This window comes from Pipistrellus kuhlii, unplaced genomic scaffold, assembly GCF_014108245.1.
Source record: "Pipistrellus kuhlii isolate mPipKuh1 unplaced genomic scaffold, mPipKuh1.p scaffold_m20_p_1, whole genome shotgun sequence".
In the NCBI taxonomy this organism is placed as follows: Eukaryota; Metazoa; Chordata; class Mammalia; order Chiroptera; family Vespertilionidae; genus Pipistrellus; species Pipistrellus kuhlii.
This window is the reverse complement of record NW_023425404.1, coordinates 80,920,086-80,944,825: the sequence shown is the minus strand read 5'-3', so window position 1 is coordinate 80,944,825 and position 24,740 is coordinate 80,920,086. Positions and strand designations below refer to the sequence as shown.

The 24,740-nt window shown below is 42.4% G+C and overlaps 1 protein-coding gene and 1 long non-coding RNA gene across 7 annotated transcripts in view; one reads left to right on the top strand and one right to left on the bottom strand.

Moving 5' to 3' along the window:
• LOC123652896 overlaps positions 1–21,350 on the top strand; it is a 34,710-nt gene extending 13,360 nt beyond the window's left edge. Inside the window, exons 2-4 of one of the 2 annotated variants that reach the window (XR_006742452.1) lie at positions 4,254–4,329; positions 11,784–11,918; positions 20,914–21,350. This is a non-coding gene — a long non-coding RNA (uncharacterized LOC123652896). The remainder of the gene's footprint in view (positions 1–4,253; positions 4,330–11,783; positions 11,919–20,913) is intronic. The other variant, XR_006742454.1, reaches the window with a different exon arrangement.
• The window catches only part of JCAD (junctional cadherin 5 associated), a 51,486-nt gene that overhangs the window by 13,996 nt on the left and 12,750 nt on the right, over positions 1–24,740 (bottom strand). For 4 of the 5 annotated variants that reach the window (XM_036453454.2, XM_045585981.1, XM_045585994.1 and 1 more), the window contains one exon: positions 15,838–16,164. In XM_036453454.2, coding sequence (XP_036309347.1) covers positions 15,838–16,106 — 269 coding nt within the window. In that variant the 5' untranslated portion in view covers positions 16,107–16,164. Of the gene's footprint in view, positions 1–15,793; positions 16,165–24,740 lie in introns of those variants that run through there. The other variant, XM_045585997.1, reaches the window with a different exon arrangement.

Sequence of the window (24,740 nt, the reverse complement as noted above, 5' to 3'; positions counted from 1 at the left end):
ACTAGTGATCCAAGTCAAATGTGGTACAGAACTTTTGAAAAATAGTCCCCCACTAGAGTACTTGTCAACTTTAAAGAAAACACATCCCACTAATTATAGGTGGAAGACAGTCACATGTTTTGTCATCCAAGGGCCTAGGAATGGCAGCAACAGGCTGCCCACAGACATTAGGACACTGGTTATACTTGAAAGATGTCAAGGCCCTTATAACTTTGAATGCCCAAGGGAACAAGGATAAACCTGAGGGCACTGATTCTCAAGTGTGGTCTTGGGCCACCGAGAGTCCATTCCCAGCTCAGTCCAGACCACTGAGTTCGGGGGAACAAGTCTGAGAATCTGCTTTTCACAGCCCCACCCTGTCACAGTGGTTCTTAAACTTCAATGTGTAACAGGAATCTGAGAAGGCCCAGGCTTCTGCGTCCCATCCCCAGTTTCTAATTTATCAGGCCTGCTGAGGCTCCATAAAGAACATTTTTAATTATTATTTCAGTTTCAGGTATATAACATTATAATTAGACATCTATATACACTACAAAGCTATCACTTCCAAAAGTTTAATCACTACCCATTGCCATATAATTGATTGATCCCCTTCCCACCTTTGGCTCACCCCCAACCCTCTTCTCTTCTGGTAACCACAGACGTGGTCTCTGTATCTATGAGTTGGTTTTTGTTTTCTCTTGTTTGTATATAGAAACATCGGAATACTACTGGGCCATAAAAGAAAAATAAAATATTTCATTTGGGACAACATGGATAAATTTTGAGGGTATAATGCTAATTAGTCAGAAAAAGGCAGACAACACATGCTCTCACTTATATGTGGACCATAGTGATCATTTCTAATGGGCCCCAGGTGATGCTGATTCTCAGACTGGTCCCAACATCCAGTCTGAGAATCATCACTGCCTGTGGTTGTCAACCATGACTGTATGTTAGAATCTGGAGGGACTTCACAGCTTCTGATGCTCAGGCAGTATCCTAGCTCTACCACATTAGATTGGTGGAGGTCTGAGGGGACTAGGCAACAGCATTTGCCCAGATTCCCCAGGGATTCCCAGTGAGTGGCTGATACAGAACCATGGCTCTAGCTCAGTTCCCATACTTCCTTCATGTGGGCTCAGTAAAGATACACATTACCAAGTCTCTCCCTCTGGAAGTCAGTGGGTTAGGATTCAGGCAGCTGTGTGTGTTTTTAAAATCCTTATTGGAGGGTATGTTTTTCATTGATTTTTAGAGACAGAAGACAGGGGAGAGCGAAACATCAATGGGAAAAAGAATATCTACCAGTTGCCTCCCATGTGCGCCCTGACCAGGGATTAGATCTGCAGCCTAGGCATGTACCCTGAAAGGAAATTGGACCCGCAACCTTCTCGTATACAGGATGATGCTTCAACCAAATATTTTTAACAAGCACTCCAAGGGAATCTTCCCTTCAGACATGTGAGAAATACTCCCATGGCTGATTCTGAGACTGAGAGGGGGCTCTGTTCATGGGCAAAACTATCTACGAGGCAGAAAATGTTAGCACAATCTGGTATAAATGCCAGCATAGCTCCAGGTTGCTGTTCACCACCTGGCTGTACATTAGAATTTCTTTGTGAGCCTTTGAAAACTGTCAATGCCCAGGGCCCACCCGCTTATATTTGGATCTAATCAGTTTATTGAGGAGCCCAAGACCACTATATTTTAATATCTCCTCAAATGAGTCTACCATGAATCCAAAGTTTAAAATCACTGTTCAACCCTAGCTGGTTTGGTTCAGTGGATAGAGTGTCGGCCTGCAGACAAAGGGTCTCGGGTTGGATTCCGAACAAGGGCACGTACCTAGGTTGTAGGCTCCTCTCTCTCTAGTCCTGGCCCTGGTCGGGGCTCATGCAGGAGGCAACCACTTGATATGTTTCTCTCACATCGATATTTCTCTCTGTCTTTCTCTCTCTCTCCCTAAAAATCAATGGGGAAATATCCTTGGGTGAGGGTTAAAAAATAAATTAAATAAAATAAGATCACTGTTCAAATGCAGCTGAAGAAAAAATCAGAACACAATTATACCTTACAGAAATATTAAGTGACTGCCTACAAACCACCAGAAATTAGGACTTTAATATAGAAAAACCATTAACTGAAAGGAAATTTGGGGCACTCAATTATTTTGATTAACCATAGGTCAAGCAGAAAAAGTTTCAACTCTAAAATTGTTGTTTTCTTTTTAAATTATAAAAGTAATGTATATTAGTTGTTGAAATTTTGGAAAAATATGGAAAAGTAAATTACCAAACACTATTTAAAACCGTTCTATCGAGAGTCAGTTATTTTGATATGACAGTTATTTTCTAGTCTGTATGTGTGCAAGGATGTGGATTTTCAAATAGCCTAAGTATTCTAGTAGGCATCTGGTTTATGAGAACACTAGTGGCCTGGTGCACGAAATTTGTGCATGGAGGGGAGTTCCTCAGCATGGCTTGCAAACTCTCCAAACTGGGACATCCCTCTCACAATCCAGGATGACTGGCTCCTAACCACTCGCCTGCCTGCCTGCCTAATCACCATTAACCCCTCTAACTGCCAGCCTGATCACCCTTAACTTGTCTCCCTGCCAGCCTGATTGCCCCTAACCTCTTTGCCTGCCCGCCTCATCATTCCTAACTCCTCTGCATGCCAGCCTGATCACCCCTACCTTGCCCTCCTGGTGGCCTGATCACCCCTAACCTCTCTGCCTGCCTGATTGCCCCTTACTGCCTCTGCCTCGGCCCCCTACCATGGCTTTGTCCGGAAGGAAGTCAGACATCTGGAAGATGGCCAGTGGACCCAGTCTAATTAGCAATATAGATAGATTATAAAGGATAGAATTGCTTAAATGGAAGGGGAAGCCTTTTTTCAGCAGGAGGAGATGCTCTTGGCAGACAAAAACACATAATCCCTATATCTGGACTGATAGCTAGCCATATGCAAAAATGTTCATTTAAAAATTGAATCACTTTCTTACATCTTACACCAAACAGCTGTTGCCCTTAAAACCCCTCCTCAGCCCCCACCTTAGGTTCTGCCTTCTCAGTTCACCCAGAGTAGGTTCTGATTGGTCAGTTTCTATGTCAGTCAGCATCAAAAGCTTCATCTCTTAGGCAGCCATTGGCTCCTCACAATTCACCCAGATTTGGTTCTGATTGGTCAATTTCTATGCCAGTCAGCATCCCTGGGTCTATCTCTGGGCCTGAACATAGAGGTGGGGCTGATCAGCAGCCAGCCCAGGCTGCTGGTAAGTGGGCTGAACTGCTGATCTCTGGGAGAGAGAGAGAGAGAGAGGGGCTTGGTTGCTGGTGAGGCCAGGAGAGAGAAGCAGGGTCTGATCACCCTACTTCTCTCTCTGGGCCTTGCTAGCAGCTGCTGTCACTGCTGATCAGCCCTGCCTCTCTCTCTCTCCAAGAGGTCAGCAGTTCAACTGCTCACCTGCTGTGCGCACAGCCTGGCATTTGGTCGAGTCTTCGGTTGTTTTGGATGTTACAACCCTGGCTCTTTATATATATAGATTTCTTAACACTTATAGTACCAACAATTACCTAGCTATTACTATGTGCTAGGTTCATACTAAGTGTGTTGTAGACATAAACTCACTTAAGCATCACCAGCACTTCTTTGAGGAAGGACTACTCTCACTCATATTTTACAAAGGAAAAAACTGAGGCACAAAAGTTAATTTGTTTAACATTGATTGGGCATTTATGCTGTGTCAAGCACTCTGCAAAGCATGCCAAATGAATTCTTTCATTAACTCTATAACCACCATTATTTCTCCCTTTTATATATATATATATATATATATATATATATATATATATATATATATATATATATAAGGAAACTGAGGCACAGAGAGATTAAACAACTCTCCCAAATCACACAACTTGTAAGTAGAGGGGAGAAAGAATTCAAACCCAAGGAGTGCAACCATAAAGCCCATTCAGTTAGCCACTCTGTTTTACTTCTTCCAATGTAATGAAAAATTCCTCAAGTGAATAATTTTAATGGATTTGTATTCTATCATAAATCCATGATTTATTTAACTACTGTTGGATATCTATGTAGATTACACTCGAAAGCACTTTGAGAAAATTATTGTTCACAAACACTAATATGTCAGATTATTACTTAGAATGAATCCTTAGAAAAGGAATGAGTAGCAGAGCAGGGGCATTATGTTATTCACATTGTCAAATCCAACCTCAGATTAGCCACTCCCCTTTACCTTCCCTCAGGTGGTTCAGAGGACAGCTGGCTTTGCTGAACCTTTCCCATCTCAGGTTATTACAATCTTTTCTGTTTTATTACTAAGTAAGTGAAAATAACTTCTCATTGATGTTGATTTGCATTTCTTTGATCATTAGTAAGGCTCATGTTTTGTCATGTGGCTACCTGTAATTTGTAGTTTGAAACAATTTCTACAACACGGTCCACTTTTCAGCTGATAGCACAGTAGAGTGAAGCTGACAAAAAATAGGGAGAAGCTCCTAGGCCACGAGCTCTGTGCAATCACAGCATGTAAAGGCCCAGGAACGGGGCAGCTGAGGGGAGTGGGCTGGAGGAGGTCTATTCCCAGCAAATAAGCAGAAGGCTTCTGTTCTACAGGAGCCTAAACGGTAAACGAATAGTAAAAATATATTATTATTATTATTATTAATACTATTATGTTGGAATCACTCCTTTGCCTTAAAAAGTGAGGAAGTTCTTCAAATTCTATCTCTATTACCACCCCTGATAACTTGTTAACCAACTATTTAAAGCAAGGCTGAATTATGGATTGAAAAAGTAGAAAATATTTAAAATCAACTTGAAAGAAAGCATTTTCCATGGAGCAGCCTAAATGCTTCTGCATTTACTGTAATACACAGTGCAACCTGTCTTAACATTGGACCTGGCTAAAGGTCAATTTCTTTGCTGCTTTTGTTGTCATCAAAATCAGGTTTTGAACATTTAGGTTTGGGTACTTAGCAGAACACTTCATGAGTCGGGTTCTATAAGGATTAGTCATTGCACATGCACACCTCTCCCCACTCAGGTGAGCCAGCAATCACATTCCAAAGCTCTGGAAGCCCTTAGGAAATCCTCGGTGACTCTCACCCATAGCCTGAGAAACACTGTAGAAGATGAACTATTTAAAAGTTCTTAGCACCTACTGGGTTTAGGGTATTACGGTAAACTCCATGCAAGTCCAAAGGCAAGACAAAAACTAGAACTTAATAAGTTTCAATTGTCAAAGATCCAAATAAGAGAGAGTGAAATAAATCATTAGGGAGTATGTGGTTGACGCCCTCCATCAGAGTCTCCTTTCTTGCCTCTGTCCTTCAGCTGGCGATGAGCGGGCTCCGTACACCACACAGCCTTAATGAACACATTTCGTGCTCCTTACACTCTCACAAACATTTTTCTGGGGTGTACGACTTTATGAAGAAACCACATTGTGTGGCTTCTGCTCATTTTCTCAGTGGGTATTCTGGTTTCTCGGTAAACACGTGGTGGACCTAAATGCCAAGAGGTGGCTGAAATTCCAAGGTGGTACTTGTCTTTCTATGTGCCATGAGCATAATCAGAAGACAAAGAGACATAAATAGGACAAGAATATCAACAGACTACAACTACCAACACAAGTAATGTGACAGTTTTCTTCCCCTCCCCCAAATCTTACATTGTCACCTTAACTTTGTCAAAACTATCATATACAACTCATCAAAATGGCTAAGCATCTGGGTTAAACTTTTTCTATTTGCACAATGAACCTAAATCCCAATTTAAGGAAAACATAGGTTATCTGGGAAATTTTAAGTAATCTATTTTAAAAAAATAATTCATATAACATAGAAAACAATAAAGCATTTATTTGATAAATATCTATTTTGTACCTAGTATGACCCGGCTTGGACAGGCACAAGAGAATCCCACATGGTGATAGTTCTGATAAATTTCTTCTTCAGACAAGTTACCAAGGGTAGATATTTATTGGCTTTAATATATAATGTCTATTACCAGATAAAATGTGTGCTACCTCAGATGGCTTCAAAACCAAGAATATTTTTTCTAATATCTTTGAAGAAATATGATCAAATAAAAGTTTTCTTTTTAAAAAATTAAACTAATAATTTACATTTAAAAAATATTAACAATGGCACATTTTACAAAAACACAGTAATACAGGGTGGGAAAACGATAAGGGAAGCAGAGTGGAATGTGATAGCTCAAATAAATTGTGTTGACAAGTTCAATGAGACAAACAAGGTCTTTATACAGAATTCCTGGGAGAACAGGACAGAGAGAGACAGAAGTTACACTTGCGAACAACTCCGTGTTTTATCACAGAAAAGAGGCACAATACCAACAAAACAACCGATAAAAACAGTTTGGAAAATATTTGAAATATAAACATGTGAAAAACAACATGTCTAAAGGAAAACAGGTAAACCTAGTCACTGAATATATAAAAGCTAATGATGAAAAAATTAAGAAACATTTCCAACCACAATATTGCCTTTCTTTTAAAAGTAAAAGCCTAATTAGAATGGCAATATTTGAATGACTTTAACCAGGGTTTCACACACTCCAGGACTACCTTTTCAGTGGACTTCAAGATCCTTAGTTGCTATACCAACTTGCTACATCTAGTTCTGTACCCGATTGCCAGTGGGCATGGGATAGATGCCCTCCCTCCTCCATGAACAAAATCCTGAATCTAGTTCCCTTGGGCAGACCCCAGATAATCAGCCGTGCTTCCCTGTGAGGTCTGGGTGGAGTGTGGGAGGCCCCACTAAAGTGGTCCCAGGCCCAGTGACTTCTTCCAGCTGCAGGTCTGCCACCTAGCAGATGCTGGCACTGCCATCGCCTTCAAACTGGCATCACGTCCTGGACCAGGGTGGGCTGCTGCACTTCACTGCAGTCATTTCTTCAAAAGGTGCTCCCCTCCAATGGGTCAGTCAGTGTTATCCAGATGCACAACCTGAGCATAAAGGTAGCACCTGCCACCGAAAGAACCTCACACTCCTCAAAGAAACTCTCTCCCTCTTGATGGGCAGAGGTGTGGAGACATCTCTTTAGAGTGACTCATATTCACCAGCCCCAGTGTTAGATGTCTGACATATTTCTGTGATAGGGTCAGCTACCTATTGCTACAGAACGTTCTCTTAATGCTTTTTGTGCCGGAAACCTGCTATTTGATTTTTCAGTATGCTTTGTTATATTCAATATACTTTACTGTGTAAATAACCATCTATATAAAACATCATCTGTGTACCATCATGATGTAGAGGCCTCCTTGAGCCAGTGAAGAACAGAGGGTCATGTCAGAACAAGGGCACTGATTGGTGGAGACTACTAGACTTGCAGTTCACTGCAGGTAAAACCCAGGTGAAAGTCAGGGCAAATGCCTTTTTTTCCTCCTTTAAGATGTGGGCCTCCTCATTTGAGTGCTTGGTGGCTGCACCTGCATTTACCACAGGTTACTAATCATCTTCTGACAAATCTCCAAGCTTTAGGAAGAAAGGGCTTATAGATAAGAGTGGAATGAAAAGACGGTGCCTGCAGTCAGGCCTGGGAGATGGGAGGGGGGAGATGGGAAGGGGGAAACCCAGTGAGCATGTAGCCAACCCTCAAAGCCAGCCAAGGCTTGTGGCACTTGCACAGGCTATGAGACCATGGGTGACTTCAAGCTTTCAACGCACCAGCAGGGAGCAGTGTGACAATATTGCCGGGAAAGAGTGGGCATCTGCCTTGGGCGCTGGCCAGATGTCGTGGGCTCAAATGCCAACACACCACGTTCAAACTGTATGCCTTCTGAAACATACTCCACCTCTCTCTGCCACTGATTCTTCATTTTTTTAAAGAGATGGTAATAATTCCTTTCTTTTGAAGTTTGTTGAGAAGATTAATGAAATAATACATTTAACTGTTTAGCAAAGTGTCTAATAAACTCCTGTGTAGTTATTATTACTATTGTTAATCCAATGAAAATAAATTCTTGATGGAGTACATAATTCTGAAATTCTTTTCCTCACAATGTCCAAGGAAGAGGGTGAGGGGCACAGAGAGGAGAGGAGAACTGTTTGTCTCAACGTGGTGATTATTTTAGATCTGTATTGTCTTTCACTAGGTTGTAATCTATAGGCCTTCACAATCACAGGAAACAATGATATAGCTGACTGTCATAACAGACTCTGTCCCTCCGGTGCTGCCTGGTCTCTAAGGAAGAGCTACACCCGTTTCCACAATGATGATGTAGAACAAACCAATATTTAGTTTATGAAAACAAAGCAGGAAGAGCAAACTATGATTCACTGTCTCTCACATATATCCAATAGGTAAGGAAGATTATTTCAGTATTTTCCTATTTTTTTCTTTAATAAGGATATATTATATTTTACCAAATTAAAATATCTTCACTAGTATAGTCCATACACTATTACCATAGACAATAATAAAAAAAAATCATATCCTAGTTTCTCACTTCCCTTTCATGTTTCTATCACCACCCCTCATTTTTATATATTCATTCATTTATTCAATGAACATTTATGGAGTGTTCTCTGTGCCTCTGACCCTCTTTGGAAGGTAAGCTTAGAGCAGTGAAAAGCAGGAGAGGTAGCCTCCAGAGATGAGTAAACCAGAAAGCCTGAGTGTCTGTAAAGAACCAGTCCCCATTCTCTCCACAGACAGACAAGGACACTGCACCCAGGGGAGCTGACTAAAGCCCTGAGGTCCCACAGCTGGTACATGTCAGTGTATCAGCTAGACTCTTGTCTAGGCTCCGTGTACTTTGTTAAGAACTCAGAGGGATGCAGTTGACCCTTGAACAACCCAGAGGTTGGCGGTGTCAATCCCTCTGAGCTCAAAAGTCTGAGTATGTTTTACTTTCCAGTCATCCCTTGGTATCTTCTGGGAATCATTTCCAGGACCCATGTGCATACCAAAGATGGTCAAATCCCTTCTGTACAATGGAGTAGAACAAAGCATACCTTCAAATCTCTGCATCCACAGATCCCCAGCTGCTAATCAAAAATACTGTTTTCCATCTAGAGTTGGTTGAGCCTGCATTCACATCCATGTTGTTCAATGGTCAGCTGCAGTCATCTTTGAAACAAAGTGACTGGAACTGAAGACCCACTCGGTTCGTTTTTAGACCCATGTTTCATATTTTTACTATTCAGTGTCTCTCATTTGGGTATTTCCCAACTGGCTAACTAACCCAATGCCCCAGCTAAAGAATAAACTCAATACTAATAATTATCCTTTTGATGATGACACGACTAATACAAATGAAGCTCTAGGCTGCGCTGCTGAAGTCTTCCCCTTCTGGAAATGCTTCCTCATCACTGCTCTCCCAGGAGTCTCATGATCCAGGGCCCGACCTGCTTCCTGCTGGGAAAAAACTAATGACTGTAAAGCAACATAAAAGTGTGTGCAGGAGAGAGAACTAGGGTCCCGGCACTTCCAGGGGTTTACACTGCTTATGAACAAAAACAACGCACCTCAGGAGAGGGCCTACAAAGAGACAATGGGAAAAACAGGAGTCCGAACCTTCATCTGTGCTCATGAGCACAACAGCTCAAACAATTCTGACTTTTCTCTGTGAAGTGGTCAAAATAACAACACCTAACACTTAGGATATGAAGCAAGCAGCTTAAAGACAAGTAATGTTTGTGGAAGTATGGTTTTGTAAAGAGAAAGAGCTACATAGAAACAGATGTTAAACTTGCAGCATTCCTTTTTTGGAAAACCATTATGAGCAGGATATGATTTGAGAGAAGCTTAAAAAGCCTCTGAAAGTTAACTGTTTACTATATCCAGTAGCACTGGCTAGAGTGGATGTTTACTGATCAAATATAAACCTCCCAAGATGAGACCCCAGGTCATTACCACATCAGAGACTCTCCTAGCTTGCTCTGTCTCTAATTAGTTAAAACTGCCGCTGATGGCAAGAGATAATTACAAGTCATTCTCATGGTTAACTAACAAAAATTTTTACCAGAATTCCTGGGGCTAACAGAGAAGAACCTATTATGGTGTCACTTTTAGATTCAAATCTCTGCTTTGTTACTTTATTTTACAGTTTCCTCTGATTATAATGTTTCAAAGGAAACATGAAGGAAACCGTGAATGCCTGATAACAGTCTTTTATATAGTTTAATGGTAGTTATAGGCTACTTGGATTTTAAGCAGCAGTTTCCTCCACGTATAGATAACAGCTAGCTTTTCTCCTTTGTCTCCTCCTTTCCTCCTTAATCTGTGTGTGTGGGTGTGTGGGTGTGTGTTGGCAAGCAAGCTTTGGAACAAAATAGTATGTGCATAAATAGTTAAACTTAGTGCAAACTGATGGACTAAAGGAATACTTCTCATTATAATCTTTGAACACAGATGTAAACAGAAGCTTTCAGGAGCGTCCTTTTTCTATTGCTGCAAGAGGACAGAGATGTCACTTATAAGTATCTGTTGTTGATTGTATGGCAAAAAATAGGACATAATAAAACTCTAGCACTAAATGATTTGATCTATAGAATGCTGACTGGGTGCTGTTTTACAGACACTCCTAGTTTTCTAGCTATACACGTAGGATTACCATAGTGATGTTTGACATGGCCTGTGAGGTTTTCTTCTGTAGCACGTGAGGGACTTTCTTGCAAAGCCTTCAGGCAGTTTCAGCATTAAAATCTGTTCATTGAGAAAACTTAGGCGTGGCTTAGCCTCTAGAAGAGCTCTATGGGGTCAGTGATGCAAAGGGGAAATGCCAAGTGTTTAAAGCTACTAAATGAATGGTCTGTGAAGGGGACAGGGTTTAGTGCCCCACCCAGCCTGGAAACTGCTCTCATCTACAGCCCCGCCACTCACAATGGATAAAGCTCAGACTCCCCTGTCCAACCTCCCTTCCCCTATCCTGCCCCTTCCCTGCTCCTAATGGCTGGCCATAGCATCCCCAGACTGCCCAAAACTATCATTCTTTCTCTTAAAATTCTAAGAGAAATGGCAGTGATCATCAGGGGCTCTGGAGTTAAACCATGATGTAGAAGCAAAAGGAGAACAAAAGTCACCAACTGTGAGCCCAAGTTCCTGGGAAGAGTAACTTACTATGAAGGGAAAAGGCTGATCAGCAGAGGAGGGAGAATGCAGGGAGATGCAGAAACAGCAACATTGTGGGACAGAGACCCAAAGAGCCCCCCCCCCCAGGGGGCAACTGCAACCTAGAGAGACATCAGTGGACATCTCACCTCTGATCTAGACATACAAGGCTTCAGGGCCACTGCTGTACTCATCCAGTGACATGGAATGGGGCCTGTGAGTCTATGTTTCCTCCCTGTGGATGGTCCATGAGAGTTCCTATTACATTCACAACTGCCCACTGTCCACTCAGGTGGGCTCAGCTTCCTGTACCTGCAGACTTCACTGACAAAGGAAACTTTACCACCAGGGCTAGTGGGCCTGCGGGAGTTTTTCTGAGTCAGTTATTTCTTCATCCCTACTGCCCAGCTCATCCCCCAAGAGTTAGTGGGTCCAAACAAAGCCATCAGCATTACTACCTCAACTGTCCAGCACAGAAAGCTGACACGCCTCCTTTCACAATGGAACCTCCCCAAACTAGCCTCACACAGCTCCTCTCCCTGTCAAAACCTTCTCCATCTCCCATCTTTCATAGCCAATGACATGAAGCACTCAGCACTTACATAACTGCCTTGCCATAAAAGGACTAGGTTTCATTCAATGTATTTCTGAAAGATGTTTGAGTGTTTAATAAATGCAAAAGTCTTTAACAGGAATTAGCAAAATCAGAGATGAATGAGAATGGTGTCAGCCCTCAGAAAGCTGATGATCCTGTGGACTAGGAGAAAGTGTACAAAGAACACAGGGGAGCATAACTTCAACTGGAGGAAGCTAAAAAAGTCAAACTGGTAAGGTGAGTTTCCGGGGAAGATGGGGAGAGGGTTCTGGGGGCTTCTGGGCAGGGCTTAAAGAGTGGGGAGCATATGGTATCCATGTAGCTGACACCCTGGAAATGGAAGAGGATGTAGGAAAGACACGTGTTGCTCAGAGCAGGAACCATGAAAGAGCTGGGGGTTGGCAACGCAGGCAATGGGGCCAGGAAGGCTCCTGGGCAGGGAGTCACACAATCAGGGTCAGAGTTCATTATTTGTGCTTTATATGCTTGTAAAGTTACCAGCCCTGAGACGGCCAGTGCAACAAGCTGAATGTAGCTTTGGAAAACAATAGTTCTCTAGACATCAGTTTGGATAAACAACTGCATAAAATAGAATGGACTCTTGGTCCTGGCTCCACTGCTTGAGCATAAGAGCTTTTTAGCAAGTTCAGTCTGTCCTTCACCTCTCCTCACAACAGAACTGTCATTCTTGGCCCATGCTGGGTGTTCGGTATCACTTGATCTAATGATCCTGGAAACTCGAAGCATAGCCTCTTCAGCAAGTTAGGAAATACATAACCTGAGTGTTTGGAAGTCTGGATAAGGCTCCTGTACTCTTTTTTTTCTTCTTCTTCTTCTTCTTCCTCTTCCTCTTCCTCTTCTTCTTATTCTTTTAAGTTTTACTTGATATTACCAGCCCTTACATAAACTCTATTCTAAGATGATGTTAAAAATCAGAGGGAAGAACTTAATGCTAACCATTCTCGCTGCACTCCAGATTATGGGCAATCCCAACTTAATTTATGTACCCCTGAGCACTGTATGCAGAGCAGCAGAGTGATGTACCTGTTTCTAACTTAGGGGTGACAGGAAGTATTCCTTACTCAGCTCTAGTCAGGAAAGGGGCGTAGCTGGGCTCTGAGAACAGTTTCACATTCATTCGAGCTGTTAGGAGGGCAGAGGACAAGGAAGTGAGAAAGGACGGTCCAGCACTGAGCAACTGTGAAAGGCACGCACAGGACTGAGTACCCCTTCCAGACAGGGCAGGCCTCACTGCCCCATACTGTTGCAGAGTGGCACCTAGCAGCCAGCCTGGCAGCTCCTCTCCACTGCTTCCAGTGGCCAGTGCCAAGTCACCGACATTTCTGGGTTTCACGTTCTTTGGCTATAAAATATCAACATTGCCAGCATGCCTTCATCACCATCCTGCCAGAATAAAACAAACCGATTCTGTCCAGCCCCAGGGTCTTCCAAAAGACTATGACGGCCATCTTCCACGGAAGTCAGTGGGATGCTAAGGACAGCTGCAGTGTGGGAACCCACTCTAGGGTGGACCTCAACCCACCAGAGAAACTACAGGAAGGAGAAGCCCTTGTGACACTTCCCAGTCACCTTAATGGCTTGGAGTTGCACAAGGACATTCTGGACCTCACCTCTCCCCACAGACCAAGCAGGGTCCTATGGGACAGGCCAGGCTGCAGGGCCACCGCTGTACTCATCCAGTGACTCAAGGCTGGTATCTGGCCCGCTATCATTTATTTACTCAGTCTCAGAATTTATGGACGCCAAAGTATTATTGGTTTAATTTTCCTTTTCCTTGTTTTTAATTTTTAAGCTGTTAGCTATTAGCACCTATTTATTTTCTCCCAAAGCACATTTTTTTCTGATGAGAAAAAATAATCCTCTTTCTGCCCACCTTCCTGTTCACCTCCTGTTTTCAGTTCTCTATTGACTACTTAAAAACAAGCCAACAAACAAAATACATAATTTTATTACAACCCAACGCAGCTGGTCTCTGAAGCAGTAGGCACAGGCACAGATATCTGTAAGCATATATTATACATTTTCTCTATCTCTCTCTTTTAAATTTACCTTTATTGTTGAAAGCATTACAGATGTCCCCTTTTTCCATTGACCCCCTCTACCCTACACTTGCTCCTCCTAGGCCTCCACCACACTATTGTCTGTATCCATGGACTATGCATATATATGCATATGAGTTCCCCAGTTAATCTCTCCCTCTGCATTTTCTCTTTCAACCCTATCAGGCAACCTTCAATCCCAGAACTAGTATACAACTCCCAAGTTAATCAGTCAGCCTCAGAATAGGGGGAAGAGGCCAGACCTGTCAAGATTTGTCATCCTTATGAAGACATCCCAGAGTAACATGAGCCACTCATCTGGGCACTTCACTGATGTCAGAAGGAAAGACTTCTGGCAGACAAGGTGATACCCAGACACCTACAGATCCTAGGAGCCTGCTATCACAAAGGGGCTAGAAAGTCCCGAGCAAACTATGGAGAAGGTTAGGAGCCACACTGCCTACACAGAACCTAGGGATTCTATCACCTCCCACTCAGGGAACCCAATTCTCACCTCTGATCTAGACCTTCAAGACTGGGGGAGATTGCACACAGCCTATATGGTGCATGCATTCCACAGCCATGCATTCCAGGGATTCCACAGCCACTGTCAGTACCTCGTTAGAAACTAAACTTTCTGCTTCTCAACAGTTGTTGCAATGGTGGGAAGAATGAATTGAATCACGAGCCTACAATAAATGCCTCATATGCCTAACACTCTTTGGACCCTGAAATATAAGGCAGAACATACAGATAAGCAAATCTGTGTTGTAGTAACTAAGCTGGTTTAATTCTCAGCCAACACATCCATAAGCACCCTCTTCCAAAGTTCAGGGAAATGGCTCAAAAGAGACTAAAGCTCAAGAGAGCAATGGACACAAGTGTGATTTGTGAAGGGCAAGGTTATATGAGAGTAGTGTCAAGTTCTTTTCCATTCTGGGTCCCCCCCGCCCTCCCCGACCTGGTTCCAACAATGATAACTCTTCTCCTCAACCAGAGAAATGGTCTGACTTGTCCACACAAACCTACTTTTACCAATTGGGCATGAAGAGGGGTGATCACCTTCACTTTTACTTAATGACCAAGGTGTCAGGTGCTCTTTGTAAGAACAAAATTCCTCCCACTTTTTGCCTGAAAGCTGTCAACAAACAAAAGAGATCCTTTCTGAAAAAAAAGGTGCTTCTAACCATTAAAGGCTAGTTCAGCCCCTTTAGACTTATTCACTCCCCTTTCTGTGTGCTTGTTTGTTACCCTTAAAGACAGGTCCATTTCCTGCCAGTTACATATAATTTCATAAGATGCTCAGTACAGGCAGAGCCCTCCTTCCCTGGTCTGAGCTTGGTCTCAACACAGCGTTAAAGACAAACAGTTTTATGAAGTGATGACAAAGGTTTCCTCTAGGTCAAACGGCTTGGATGAGATTGCAGGGCTCCTCTCCCATGCTGGCTCTGTGGCAAGCTGCCGAAATTCCCTTTTTTTTAACCCTCCTACACCCCCAGCCAACCCGGCCTTTTCTGTTAGTGTAAGCAAACACCCATAGTTGCAGCTATACTCAGATGGGACCCACCTGGGGGCCAGTATGTGCAAGGAAAGCATGGGTCGGAGCCAGTGGGATTATATGGATTCATAAGGAGAAAGGTGTTCTTCACAAACGGAGGGGAACACAAACCTCTTTCAACTCTCTATACCAAATACTGAAACATATTAGTAAGAAAGCCTAGGAATGTGTGCCTGACATAAACTAGCTTTTACAGTTTTTAAATGATTGCTGAGGCAATATCGAGAAATTATAAGAGAAGAGAAGCCGAGTACTGAAATGCAGTATTTAGCAGGACATAATTTGTTTCCTTACCACTGCCTGTTGAAGGTCTACTATGGCCTGGCCCTGTGCTCAGTGCTACTGGAACATCCCGGTACCTCAACGGACAGCAGCATTCTTGTCCCTCAGCCCATCCCACACACATACACACACACACACACACACACACACACACACACACACACCACCCCAGCCAATTATAAGGAGTGGAGGATTTTTTTTACATACCTACTGCCAAACCCCAAGTCAGAACATGGTGGGTGCGCACTTACCCCTCCTCAGACATCCTGGCAGCAGAGGCGCTCTGGGGCTCTCCTCGGGCTCTCAGTGCATGGTGCTCATTTTCAGAATCACTCACATGTCTTGTCCCCAGGGATGCCTTATTGTGTAGGAAGGCAGCAGGGCCATCCTCACATCCGTTCACCAAGCCACGGCCCACTCTCTCTCTCGCCCTTGCTGGCTGGCGACCCTCATGTTCTGCCGGAAGATCTCTTGACGGCTTGTATCCATGAGAAATCAGGAGGTCTTCTACACTGTACATAATTCACTGGCCTCATCCAAGCTCAGCGACTGGAACGGTCATCATGGCAGAACCCACACTGAGGGGATAACAGAAAGTTTTCATGAGGACTCACTAATTCTCCCTGCAGCCACATCTGATGCCACCTCCTCCTGGACCCTGGTTATGAACAGTTCCTGCACAGAAGGTGTGGGGATGGGGATTGCTGTCTGAAATGATTCTCTGTCTTATTCAAGTGGAGAGCGTGGATGAACAGGGGCTCTGTAGGGTGTGGTGCTTATTCTGAGAACCCTCTTGTAGAGGAGTCCAGAATGGTGTTTGAGCAATGAAATGATTAACAATGTCCACCATCCCTTGCCCCAGTCATCTGAAAACAAGCATAAGGAGAGAGGACAAAATAAATACAGACTTAGAAGCTGCAATTACTACTTGGTATTTCTAAAAAGAGAAACTACTAGTGTCCAGCTCAGTCTTATTATACTTCCCTGCTTTCATTCTGTAGACATATCTTTCACTTTAAAAGGGCAGAACGGGACCTTTAATCAACATGGAGACATGACATACTGGAGCATGATACACTGAGCAAGGGCAGCTGCCCAGGGGAGGTCAACCAGCTGCTGAAAACAGAGCTTAAGTTTTGAGGCTCACAATAAAAAAACATGTGACACCCTTATCAAGCATACACACCCAACTCACTATACCATCCAAAACTTCTCCTTTCCACATTAAACTTTCAAGAATCAAATTTCTCCCCAATAAATCATGGAGAAACATTCTATATCTCTGGGCCAGTGGTGTCTACATCTGAGTCCAGCTATGGTACATGAATTCATGGCAGCTAGTTCCCAGGAATAAACTGTCCTCAGGCCACAGTACCCCCATAAAACAATAAATAAATATATTTAATAACAATAAATAAATATATATAAACCTGCATGAAAGCATGTGTTTTTGAAAGCAGGTGGGGTTGCTGTGTTTCTTGAAGATTTCTACAAGAGAATCTTCTTTCCTAAGTCTTCTTGTTGTTAATAGCGTGAAAGGTAGTTTGGTCAGATGAATCTGAATCTGGCTCCCCAGACGTTGTGATGCTGGCCTGGGTAAGCAGCACACCAAAGTCAGACCTGTAAGAGTTGGCCAGCTCCAGCCCCACTTCACTGTTGTACGGAAATAGCGCTGCAGCGGCCCCTGGAACAATGGCCAGGAAATGCCTGCTGCCCGTGTGCAGGTGAAAGGAGACACGTGTGCTTCCTGTCGGTGGGAATTCTTAGTGAGGCATATGATTCTTCTGACTACGCATGTCCTTCCTCCTCACCACATGCTGGATTCCAGCAGCAGCAAAGGCTCGGTTATCAGCATGGAGCATATGAGACTTTGGAAGGCTATACTTTTCTATGAGGTTCCTATATCTTATGTGAGGTTGACAAGCTCTGGCAGTTGCTGCACTAGTAGAAAAATCTCCATAGCAATTCTGCCATCCCTGACACTACTGCTGCATGTACTTTCGGGAGTTGTACAACTTGGGTCATTGACTTAGACAGAAATGGAAGGACTGGAGAGACAAGCACTTGCCCTTTCATTCAATTGAATAAGTTACTGGACTACAGGCTGCAAAGGAAAGAGATTCCATTACAGACAGGACTCTGGGGACATAGAGGCAAGGTTAGGAAGGTAGGGTCTTTGTTTTGTTTGATGCTACAACCTCAGAATCTTGCACATAATATGCTCTCAATAAATAACTGTTGAGTGGATTTATAAATGAGAGAAAGGGACATTTAAGGTAGGCTTTGGAGAATGATTAGTTCCCTAGATTAACTGCATGTGTATGTGTATGAGAGGGTGAATTGACATTTAAACTAGATTTGGAATACAATTATTTCAGTAGTAAAGAATTAACATAACAGAATCCCGGTAGTCTAGACCAGGGTCCCCAGACTCATTGGCTCAATGTCATGATCAAATTGGCACCATAGTTAAAGTTAGAGTTTACTAGTAGGTCTTGTGACACTCACCGTTTCTCTCTCTTGCTATATCAGGCTCTTTAAAAGTACATTGCACTTCAACTAGCCATTACATAGATTGAGGGACATGCCAGTGTCCATCAGAGTATATTGCACTTCAACTAGCCATTACATAGATTGAGGGACATGCCAGTGTCCATCAGAGTTGGTTGTTACAGTCCATTGTTAGATGGTAAGAAGTGAGTCTCACAAACATGTATGTCACTTATTTTCCTTCTGGGGTTAGATAAGTTGGGCCACTATGGCTATGTCTGTATGACAATTATACTTAGCAAACTCTTAAATGGCAAGACAACCCAGGTCAAGCCATAAACATCTTTTAAAGATTCAAACTCCTAAGAGCCATAACTTGACCAATAGATCTGATAACAAAAGCATATTGATTACTGGAAAGTCCTAACTTTTCATTTCACAGAGGCCAGAGCTCGTGGGGAGCAGGAGTACAAAGTGTGCCAGCTTCAGCATGCAGGCTTGGAGCCCCCGGGAGAGGAAAAGAGGGGAGGGGATGACCCATAGGTCCCATAACCCAAATAAGTGTTCCCAGTCACCGTCCAACCCTTTGCCTCACATTCTTCACTTTCTCAATCCCAACTCAGAGCCTGGGCTTCTATCTCATCTTCATACTGACACTAAACAACAGACACAGTCTGCTGAACAGCCACCCTATTCCTCTAGCCTCTGTCATATTTAGCTTACTTTCTTCAGCATCCTTATCTACTTAAGATGAAATGAGCCACCTCACTAACATGTCAATTATAGCGGCCACCTGGAGGGGACATTGGGGAGCTAAGGAGCAACCAGGTATCTAATGAGTTGCTGGAATAAAAGATGGCCCCTTCTAAAGTTTCTTTCCAATCCTGAAATACCAGGACCCTACATCAACAGCATTTAATTTGATCACCCATCCACCACCTCAAAGGGTTGCTGGAAAGACACACTTTTTAGTGTGGTAAATGTCAGTTATTATAACAGCAGATTTCACAACTTGGCAGATATATGTGCAGCTCAAACAGTACTGTTTTAGGTGTGATCCTTTTGATGCCAGCACCAGCTATGATCCCTTAGCAATCAAGTCATTATCCATACCGAAGCTCAGTTTTCTGGTCTGCAAAATGGTGGTGCCACTATCTTCCTGTCTCACCAAATTGTTTTGGGGGACAAATAAGAATATGTAAAAGTGGATATCAGCACACAAATATAAGATTGTGAGTTTATTATGTTACAATAGCTCTAGTTTGTCTCTCAAGGATTACTTGCCTTATGGAAATCTTATACATTAGTTATTAATTTTAATCATGTAGTTTAGACCATCTCCTAATTCTTTTAGTACCCTTTGCATGTCACTCTTGATTTGCAAAGTCATGACTTCTTTCTAGCACCCATCTCTTGCTTTTTTATGAACAGACTTCAATTTCCATCCACGGCACTTAAAACAGTAAAAGCTATTCAATATAGTCCAAAACATTAGCACATAATTCCTGAGTGCCTACAATGCACCAAGCACTAAAATAATAAATAAGACATTATTTTTGCCCTTGAGAATCTTATTGTTTTGCTGTAGAGATCATTGGAAAATTGGCAAACAAAACATGGCATATGCATGTACTAGCGGCAGAAGCTAGCCACCTCTTCAGTGTCATAGCACTGTGACAGAGATAAGAAAAGGATGATATAGAAAAAACCCTTACCCTCTCTCAAGGGGTCAGGAAGCCTTCTGGAGATTGCTTCTAGGCCAAAAAAATCCCCCACCTCAGGGTAGATCTGCACAGCAAGATCATATGTAAGGATAATTTCCCAGCCACTTCATTTAACACATTTTTCCTTTGCTATTTTTTTGTTGTTGCCTTGTACCAAATACTCATTGTGGAACATCTAGTAAGAGTGGTTAGGGCAGTGAATGCACCTCATTACAGTCTCAGGAAAGGAAGGGACTTCTAGCCTTGGCGGGGCCCAAACACAATGACAAGAGACCATGAGCACACTGTAAATGTCACGTTCATGCTGTGAATACCTAGAGACATTTAATGCAGGAGAAACATTTACCACAAGAACAAATATGAAGGCACTGCTGCCTCTCAAAGTGGTGAGTTCCCAGCTGGAAAGTTCTTTTCTTTTCTTTTCTTTTCTTCTTTTTTTTTTTTATTAATATATTTTTATTGATTTTTTACAGAGAGGAGGAAGGAAGAGAGCTAGAGAGCTAGAAACGTCAATGAGAGAGAAACATCGACCAGCTCCCTCTTGCACACCCCCTACCGGGGATGTGCCCACAACCAATGTACATGCCCTTGACCGGAATCGAACCCAGGACCTTTCAGTCCGCAGGCTGATGCTCTACCACTGAGCCAAACCGGTTTCAGCCCAGCTGGAAAGTTCTTAAACAGAGGTGAAAGAAATGGATTTAGAACCTTATTTCTTTCAACAGCCACCCATTGAAAGCATGTAGATGCACATCAATTGAAACATTAAAGAAGTATGCACCCTCACATCATGTTCTATAATGCTTTCTATTCTATTACATTTTTTAAAATTATGGTCACCACTCATGAAATTTCATGCTGCTCTAGTCTGTCATAACCTACAGTGTGAAAAACACTATTATGAAAATCATTCCTATACCGGTTGGGGGTAGACTAGATGACCTCTGAAATTTCAGCAAGTTCAAAGACCTTATCAACCTATGAGAAATTCCTTGATCTAATAAGTTCATTGCTCTGTTCTCAACAGCAAATATAGCTGTTTTATCATATCAGAAATGTTCTTCCCAAGAAAAAAGCATAGCTACTAAGTGAAACTACTTTCCTATCCTTAAGAAGAGAAAAATAAAAGAAATTAATCTCCCGAAGGGAAAGTACTGCCTCTGCTGACTCTACCTATTACCTACCAGCAGCTTGACACCTGAGGCCTGGGAACACCCATCACTGGCAGACAGAGCAACCAGCACTCCAGAAGCAGAGGGAAGTTACAGGTCCCTGGAGACAAATGAATATGCAATGCTGCCATCTTTATTCTTCTTTCGTTGGCTTAAGACAAAACAGCTTTTTTTAAAATTTTACTTTTGTTCTTTTCATGTTTCCCTACTATAATCTTGCTTATATCCCTAAACTCCATCATGTCAAAGACAAAACTTACAAAGTGTTTAAAAACTCTAGTGCCACAAGAGCTGACAGCCTACTCAAAGAGACACTTAGGCTAATGAATATAGTTCTCTGGGTAGCGTGTGTTTAGCTGTTTCTTCTCATCTCGGTGGAGGATGATTGCAGACTTTCTCTTACATCAGCTATTTTCAATCTTTTTCATGTCATGAAACACATAAATGAATTACTGAAATTCTGTGGCACATCAAAAAATATATTCTATTTTTTGCCGATCTGATAATAAAAAAGTAAATATAATTTTGATTCATTTATACCAGATGGTTATTGTTGTATTGGTTGTTTTCTTTCTTTCTTTCTTTCTTTTTTTTTTTTTGACAACAAAAGGAAAAGAGTCAGGTACTGCAGTTTTGAAAATTCCTTGTGGCACATCAGTGTGCCTGCCATGGTGCATCGGTTAAAAACTGCTGTCCTACACAAATGTAGAGAGGGTGGCAGGGCACAGTAAGAAGAAAAGCCATGCACTTTGATGTCAAAATGACCTAGATTTCCATCCTGCCTTTCATTTCATAATTGGCCTTTGTCAAGTTACTCAACTTCCAAGCCTCAGTTTTCTCATGGGTAAAATAGATGGGCTGCCACTCATTCCAAGGAAACCTATGGGACTTCTAGGAGCTTTAGGATATTAGGATAGTAATTTCTAATGGATTTTGTGGTATTACTTGATTTAACTAGAAATAAATCAGAGCTAGGCCCAGCCACCCACTCAGAAAATGTCTTGCTTGGTTGCACAACTTGAGTTGAGCAAAACAAACCATTTGATTGAAACAAACTTTTTAGGGCCCATGAACAACATGAGTTTGAACTGTGCAGGTCCACTTATATATGTATTTTTTTTCTAATAAGTACTGTAAATAGCCCTAGCCAGTTTGGCTCAGTGGATAGAGTGTAGGCCTGTGGACTGAAGGGTCCAGATTTGATTCTGGCCAAGGGCACATGCCCGAGTTGTGGGCTCTATTCCCAGTGTGGAGGCATGCAGGAGGCAGCTGATCAATGATTCTCTCTCATCATTAATGCTTCTATCTCTCTCTATCTCTTCCTTCCTCTCTGAAATCAATAAAGAAATATTTTTTAAAAAACACTATAAATATATTTTTATCTTCTTTATGACTTTTTAAATAACATTGTCTTTTCTCTAGATTACTTTATTGTAAGAATACAATATATAATACATACTAGAGGCCCGATGCATGGAATTCATACAAGGGGCTAGGCCCTCACAGCCCCAACTGCCACCACCCTCTGTGGGATGATTCATTGCGGAGGCCCTCTCCCCTCCCCCCCGACACATTGATCTCCCCGCAGAGAGTGGTGCCCCGGCTGCCTTGCAGCCCCACCCCCCACCCACTGGTTGTTCCGGGAAGTCATTCTACCATTTGGTCTAATTAGCATATTAACTCATTATTATATAGGAGTACATACCAACTATGTCTTAATTGATTGTTTATGTTATCATTAAAACTTCCAGTCAATAGTAGGCTATTAGTAAAGTCTTTTGGAGATTCAAAGTTATACCTGAATTTTCTCTTTTTTAAAAAATATTTTTATTGATTTCATAGAAACATCAATGATAAGAGAAAATCATTGATCAACTGTCTCCTGTATGTTGATGCTCTATCCACTGAGCCAAACCACCTAGAGCTTATACCTGGATTTTCAACTGTATAGGGGGTAATACCCCTTACTCCCATAGTTTCAAGAGTCAACTGTTATAGAAAGAAGAAACACTGGATTTATAAAAATTCTCTTTTTATGGAAGAAAGATTCTGTGCTGATTGTATAATGCACACACAAAGGGATAAGATAAATGCAAACACTTTTTTTCTATTCTGTTATTAAAATGTCACTTACAGAGAGAAACCAAGATGGTGGCATAGGTAAACATCTGAACTTCTGCCTCATACAACAATTTCAAAACTACAACTAAAAGACAAACATACATCATCTAGAACCACAAGAAGGCTGGCTGAGTGGAAGTTCTACAACTAGAAGGAAAGAGAAAAGCACACTGAAACTCAGAGGAGCTGCAGAAATAAAGGCAGAGGTACAGAGGCACGCACTAGGAGAGCGCTGTCAACGGAGTATGCAGCTGGCTTTCTCAATTTGGAGGGAGACAAAAGCTCCTGACTGCTCTGAACTTTAGTTTTGGGTGAGACTCTGGGGACCCAGATTCATAAGGGGAGAAACTGGACTGTCTGGCAGCAGGTGAAACTCAAGGGCAGCTTTCTCTCAGAGGTGCTACAGCAATTATCCGATTACCACAGGACACTGAGACCCAGGGGCCTCTACGGGCAGGGCTAACTGAAAGCCATGGCTGTTTGCTCTGCCCTGAGATCCCACCCCATATAACCATTGCTATTTGCTCTGCCCTGAGACTCCAGCCCATCCAAGCTGAGTGCAGAGGCTTTTGCATATGAATGGCCTGGTATTTTGAATTCTAAACTTACCTAACCAACTGCAGTTGAGTCAGTGAGACCTAGAACATCCAAAAGAAGGCCCAATGCCCCCCAGCAGCTTGCATTATTTCACAGCAGGGCCTCATCTGGGCACTTCCAAAACCCAAACAAAGAAGAGGAATCTGCAGATCTCTCTGAGCTCCTGCTGGGTGGGGTCTTAGGCAGAGGCTAAATTTGCACCTCCTTGAAGATCCAAGAGCCAGTGTACCCAGGGTACAGCGTGGGACATTCAGATTACAACTCCTCAGATCCTAAGGGACACACTCAGGGGGCAGACTCAGTGAGAACCAAAGCCCCACTGAAGCAAGTCTTGCCTCATAAGGGTGTCTCCAACACAGAAGTTCTCCCATCTTAAACACAGGTGATCCTCACAGTCAATTGGCCTGGAGATCAATTCCTTCCAGTGATACCAACAACAGTCAAGGCTTAACTACAACAAGACTGTGCACACAGCCCACAAAGGGGTACACCAAGAGTGTCCACCTCAGGTAATTGGAGAGGCAAGTCATTGGGCCCTATAGGACACCTAGCACACAAAGCCACTCTATCAACACAGGGAAGCAGCCAAAATGCAGAGACAAAGAAATAAGTCACAAATGAAAAAAAATGGAGGAAAGCAAACTACTGGATATAGAGTTCAAAAGCATGGTTATAAGGTTTTTCAAGAATTTCCTAGAAAAGGCCGATAAATATTGTGAGACCTTTGAGGATATGAAAAAGGACCAACTAGAAATTAAGTATACACTGAAATAAAAAATAATATACAGAGATCCAATATAAGACCAGAGGATTGCAAGGATCAAGTCAAAGAGTTGAAATAGGAAGGAGCAAAAAACACCCAAGTGGAAAAGCAAGAAGAATCCAAAAATATGAAGATAGTGTAAGGAGCCTCTTGGACAACTTCAAGTGAACCAACATCCAAATTATGGGGGTGCCAGAAGAAGAGAGAGAGCAAGATATTGAAAACCTTTTTGAAGAAATAATGACAGAAAATTTTCCCTACCTGGTGAAAGAAATAGACTTACAAGT